The 6,380-nt window shown below is 31.7% G+C and overlaps 1 protein-coding gene across 1 annotated transcript; it reads right to left on the bottom strand.

Annotated features, from left to right (window-relative positions):
* Positions 1-280: 280 nt before the first annotated feature.
* Positions 281-4,571, bottom strand: LOC132753407 (protein rolling stone-like). The gene is made up of 4 exons (XM_060743870.1): positions 3,873-4,571; positions 2,954-3,167; positions 1,019-1,129; positions 281-763 (listed from the first exon to the last, which is right to left on the bottom strand). The coding sequence occupies exons 1-4, from the start codon at positions 3,969-3,971 to the stop codon at positions 312-314; spliced, it is 876 nt and encodes a 291-aa protein (XP_060599853.1). The 5' UTR covers positions 3,972-4,571; the 3' UTR covers positions 281-311.
* Between the last annotated feature and the right edge of the window lie 1,809 nt (positions 4,572-6,380).

The raw sequence follows: 6,380 nt of genomic DNA, 5'->3' as shown, positions 1-6,380 counted from the left end.
CTATGTGTTTCAAAATGATACTGACAGCATCACTGTAGTATTTATAACTTTATGTATTTATTTATCCCTAATACATTAGTAAGTTATTTATATCTTTTGGTTTTGTTTTGCTCAGAACTGTCTGGTAACCAAAGGCTCCAATTAACAGACCAAGCGTGTCACCTTTTACCGTGTTTGGTGTTTGGCGATCATTTTAATTTCAATTTTGACTATTTTACATGATGTCATTATACCAGCTCTTAGTGCTTTGTATTTTAAGTAAATACAAACAAACATGAGTAAGTGGCCATGGACCCCGTTGCTCATACCGCTCATTGTGAGCCAGGACTAACCGCATTAGAAGTATAAATCATACTAGGCTGTTTTGATCGAGCAGTCTCCTGAAGATGTACATCGCCTGCCGTTATCTCTCTTTTCACCTGACCGTTGTCCGATTCTTTTTGTGCGGAACAGCCCGTGTTCGTGCTGACATATACCCGAAGCGTATGAATTGAAAAACACACCAAATGCATCAGAGGGATTCCAATAAATAAGGAAAGACAGGATAATGTAGCGGCAGTTCCGGTTTTACTCCAGTCTAGCACCGAGTAAATAGGGGCATAGCCGAGGGCGTGGTAGATTATAGAAAACAATAAATAGAAAAATCCATAGATCATTGGTTGGTAGAAGTGTAGAAGTTGTATAGGCTTCGCACAGAAAACCAAACTCAATAAAGTATAGATCGTATTGAGCAAATGTTTGTTGATACTTCCATGACTAAATTCTGCAAGTAAAAGAAAAAAAGGTAGGCATGATTGTGTAACTATGGTAACTGATGGTTGACAAAGAAATTGTTAAATTCCAGTTAGAAATTGAAATACATGTATATTCATGCATGTACAACAGTCAAATGAAAGCAAAGGAGTAACTTTTATCGTTTCAAATATCTATTTGCACTATCAATGTAATACTAAACGTGATATTTTTATTTTACGCAAAACAATCCAATATAATGGTTACCAAGGCAACTTATACATACTCGGTTCTAGAAGAGCATAGTATATGATGGTGACCATCAAAGATATGGCGTTGTTTATGTTGAAGAAAATCCAGGCGACTTTCATGTACCATTCTGTCCCTGTGGCCAATCCTATTCATTTAGTATATAAAATTATATATGCGCATGTGTAACATTATACATGTATACGAAGATGCATGCAAACAATAGATTTTACCTTTAAAATAGCTAGATAATAAACTTTTGAGTTTTAAGTTATTACTTTATAAAACGTGATTAATAAAGTACAAGAACAAGCAAAACGAGAAGAAAATCAAAAACCCTCTTCCATTCACGTGCACGCTGATCATGCAAAATGAACTGCTGAACAAAAAGTGTTAAAAATAAGTTCATTCGAAGACCACCAATACAATCTTTTTAGTGCAAAGTAATTAGCCAATTCGATATTGTTTATTATTACAATAATATTTTAATTAGAATTGATTGACGCGTAAAGTAACTAAACTAATTCCTTCCTAAGACGAGTGTAATCCTATTTTATCGTGGGAACGGTATTATTTAAAAGTTATTGACAACATGGTGTGAACCACTCGGTCGTTGTATACGATATATACGGCAACGGGAGCGGTGGATTAGTGGTAAAGATTTTTGCGGCTCAACACAGGGATCATTGGTTCGAGCCCTACTTGGATCACGACCATGTTTCCTCATATGACACCAGTACAGGTTAGTTCCAGGAAGCCAACTCGAAACTGATAAAAATAACTTGCAAGAACTTGTTTCACTATCGATTTGAAAAAAAAGAACTAAAATAACTATACGGTAGTGATGACGAAATATCTGCAGTGGAACCCGATGGTGGGCGTGACTCGAGTTTTTACTAAATACTGATTATTTCCATTTATAGTGACGTAAATAATTCATAATTATGCAGACAATGCTTGCTAATAATATTGTTAATCTCACAAAAGTCGTGACAGGGAGAAAAACGATTTTTGTCGACAAGCCTATTCACGTTTTGTCCTTATGAAGGCTTGTCATATTCAAAGTCAACTTAGCAAAACAAATGGTATTGTATTGATATTTCCTTAAGTCCTAAATCCTTGTTGTTTGTCTAGAATTTTGAGCTTCAGATTACAGGCGACCTTTGTTGGATTTCAATATTACGCAAAGATAATGTTGCTAATCTTTTCTTTATGGTTATGTCAATTTAATGACTCTTCCAAACTTCGTTCTGTTTTGTTCAGTAGAGAAAACATTGACAATGTCAAAAATCATATACATTGTGTTTATATAGATAATTATAACTGCTTTTTGTAGAAAGAATGCTCAGTTAAATGGAGAGAACAGAATAGTTTCTTAATCAATCTTTAAAAGAGCTTCACTAAAGTTAAAAAGCTTAAAACATAAGCTCTTACATATATATCATTTTGGGCACTTAGAAACAGAAAACTTGGAGAAAAGAAATGATAAAGAAGTACAATGTATACTAATTAAATTGAAAATTTAGTGCAACTCTTAGCCTTATTCGAGTTATAAGCTTTAAACCCTTTTCATTTAGGTTCTTTTGCACAGTAAAAAAATCTTCTGAGAAAAAGAGAAAGCGATAGAACTGAATTTTGCGCGCAAGTTATTGGTATTGTATGGTATAAAAATCTCAAGATAAAATTTCCAGTCTTGTCATGTGAAAAAAAAATCTCAGTGGAGTTTCTTTAAGATTATACTCGTACTCATATCGTACTATGAGCGCTTTTTAGCACTCATTTTTTTCTTTTTAAAATCATTTGTTTAGAAGATCTGAAGATACAAATAAATTTGTCATAATTTGATTACATTGATCTGAAATATTCCTTTTATGTATTTAGTTACTATGATTTGAATTTTTTTACATGTATATCATGATTGAAAAATAGAAGAGAGAAAAAAACAGATTATATACTCCATCGTATCACTTACCGTCTCTTATATCTTTACGTTTTGTATGTGTAAATACAGTCACTCCGAAGTCAATGAACACGTGCGCTGCTTGAATTAAGTACGACCAGTTGGTTAAATAGATGAAATATTCCCCATCCAGGCCAAGATTGTAATGAATATCTAAACATAGCATAACTGTGTAGAATAACATCCAAAACACAACCCAGAATATATAAAATTTTGGTCTGAACCACTGAAATACAGAAGAAGAAAAATTTTGTCATTAATATATTATACAAGTAAAACATTTCCCCGCTGGATGGCCGGTTTTTGGTGGCCCTGCGTGACTGAACATTGTCTCGAGGACTGCGTTCCATGAACGTCGCTCTGCCGTGGTGATATTTTGTATTCCTATTCTATTATTTGTGATAGTGTTAATTACCATGACTTTATTCAGTAATATTTCATTTAACTTGTTACTTTATGGTTTATATAAATTCTGCCTTAACTAGAGTGTTGTTAGAAATATATAATACAAATGTATATCGCAGCTTTCTAGTAAAGATCAAATCTTATCTATTTTGTGATGTGTCACTTTACCTGAAAAGGTAGCTATATCGATATTAATACAAAGTAGTGCAATATCAATTTATGTTTTTACGCTCAAATATTTATAATGTAACAAGCATTAGCTTATTGTATAACGGACATTTGCAAAAATACCCAAGATTCAAATGTTATGAATGGTGTTTGATATATTATTACATGAAGAAATATTACGAATTATTTTGCTTCCCCTCCCTAGCACCGGCTTTATAGTGGCTTCAAATTTTAAAAATTTGCATGATCCGAGTAAATATGTAAATGCACGAGAAAGACTATTTATTTACATGTCTCTACATGTATATGTTTCATAAGCAATACAATTATCATTTATTTATATTTATATTATATTTACCTGAGATTTAACAAATAGAGATGGGTTTTCATGATGAAGTCCAAATCTTTTTGCTCTAAATTCTTCTCGCAATTCCTTACATCCGCCACAATCCTTCATTGTTAAGTTTCTGTTATCATGAAATAATATGTAAAAGTAGTAATAAACTCAGTACGGTGGTGAAAAACTTCCTTTAAAATATTGCATTTCCTTTTAAATTTGCGTTCCAGTTTTCACACCTTTTATGTCAGTATGCGAGAGGTACAAATGCAAAGTTACCTAATAAGCTTTAAGTGCATTATTCCAATAAGCAAATATTGCGAGATACACACGACTAGCACGTTTTATTTATATAAAATTCTAAAGATCACTTCTAGATATGTTGACAAACGTTTTGGAGGATGTGAAGTAAATGAACCTGAATCAGGTAACAATATATTACTCCTTCATAGAGACCACATATCTAACACTTCTGAATTGTTCCAGATTTAGTATTGTTATTGATATGAAATAACTCCTACTCAAACAGCTAGGCACAATGTCTCTTGCCACCTTACAGATTGGTGCAATAAACTAATTAAATACGAACGCCACCATATATGCAAACAGGTCATAAACTATAGACATCGCCTTTTTACATTTCACTTTACAAAATCACTTGTATAATAATTTACAATATTTTCATAGTGTTTTATTGCTCTATAGATTTATTTAGGGAGCGTACTATATATATATATATATATAAATATATATAAAGTCCAGGGTTTATTCTAATCGGATTTGCAAATCTCTAATTACAAATGTGTCGGTATTAACTCGTTTAATTTGTCTTCTTATTTAAAGGTGCAGTAGTATGCAAATAATGAAACACACGGTTATTGACCTCTGCAGCGTTGTAGAAAAAATAAATGTTGAAAGTAAAGCTGGTAAAAATATAAATGAGTCCAAAGATAAGATTCATAGTTGAAAGTTGTGGCATTAGTCTCCTTTTGCCTCTTTCTTATAAAGAATATGCCATTCAATGTCGTTGTTTATACAAAAAATGTATGCTAAAGATTAAACTTTTCATTTATAACTGATAATATACGATGCCAATTTGACAGGTGTCAATGTTGTTGTTGGGTTTTTTTCAGTTCCATTCATCCACAAAAAATATTAGAGTATCAATGGTACAAAAGTTCTAAAAGAAATAAATACTGTTTAGCAGCTATATCTAGATAAATGTGGTCAAACTATTAACCCTTGAACGCGTCAAGTTAGAAGAAAAGAAAAGAAAAAAGATAAAACAGTGCTTTAGCATTTGTAAGAAAAAACTTTAGCACCGGCCTGTCGAATAGATGTCTGAAAATAAATTAACATGTTTATCGTCTGCGCCAAAAAAGTACATCTGTATCGAGTGACCGAATTTTTATAAGGTATATTGTATTTATAATTAGTACATTTGTATATTCTTAAATTGGCATACATTTGTCTCAGATGATATCAGCTGAAAATAAATATTTGAGACTTTAATAAGTAAAATAGCTTTGCACACAATTTTGTGGTCGATTCATTGGCTGTAGGTTACGAGAACCTTCCTGCGCACCGTTCACTCAGTTTTAAGTATCAGTAGTGTATTCAATTAGATGCTATACATGTGTAGGGGAGCGTTTGTTACAAGTAAATGCACACCATATAAGTTCAACGCTTATTATGAAATTCTGACAGTTTATAAACAAGAACCAGATATAAATGAAAAAAAAATCGAACTTAAAATGAAACAGAAAACAAAAAAGGAAAAACATACGTTTTTAGGTAACATTAAAGAGTATTTAAATCTTACGAAGTTTATAAATCCCATCTTCTTTAAATGAATTCCCTTAAAATTATGAAATCCAGTATTCGTATGTTTGTAAGAACAGAATTATAATCATCAGTTTTGATATGGTACCCCAGGTACTCGATATGTACTACCAAATATTAAGCGTTATTCCTATGTATTTGTTGTTGTTTCTTGCTATAGTAGATTAGAGAATAATTGATTTACTCTCGACATAAGAGAGAGTAAATGAAATATGATATGCATAATGTTTTATATCATTGCTACTATACATGTATGCATGTATAAAATAGATATAAATAGAGTGTTTTGTTATAAAATGTCATTAACGTATGGACATTCGTGTTGATAAATGTTTGATCATCTAAACTAGCAAATTCTTAAATCTTCATACATTTTATAAGTATTATGTCGCAACGTTATTTCTTGAATAATCCGTCAACTTGAAAATCGTTCATCTTAAACACGTGTAGGACATTTTGCTAATGAGTTTAAAATAGAAATACCACTTTTCTCTATTTTGTTTGAACAATGATGCGAGGCATTTTCTTTAACTTAGCACCATGTATAGTTTCAATTTGGGTACCATATTTAGTTGTAATTGGTTTAAATATGAATTCTCAAATAATATCAAAATGTCAATAGAATTTATACGATCTATTAATGTTGCAACTTGCATAAAGTCCAAGTGGTTGTGAACAAAATACATG

This window comes from Ruditapes philippinarum, unplaced genomic scaffold (genome assembly GCF_026571515.1).
Source record: "Ruditapes philippinarum isolate M1 unplaced genomic scaffold, ASM2657151v2 ctg4_1_1_1_1, whole genome shotgun sequence".
NCBI classification, from domain to species: Eukaryota; Metazoa; Mollusca; class Bivalvia; order Venerida; family Veneridae; genus Ruditapes; species Ruditapes philippinarum.
Note: the sequence above shows the minus strand (reverse complement) of the source record. Positions and strands in the feature narration are given on the sequence as shown.

Bases quoted from the DNA above. Each gene is read 5' to 3' on its own strand.
- LOC132753407 (XM_060743870.1), bottom strand. From the start codon at position 3,971: ATGAAGGATTGTGGCGGATGTAAGGAATTGCGAGAAGAATTTAGAGCA. The intron at 3,168-3,872 runs GTAAATATAATA...TCTGTATTTCAG, and splicing joins CTCTATTTGTTAAATCTCAG to TGGTTCAGACCAAAATTTTA. The intron at 764-1,018 runs GTATGTATAAGT...TTTTACTTGCAG, and splicing joins CTATGCTCTTCTAGAACCGA to AATTTAGTCATGGAAGTATC.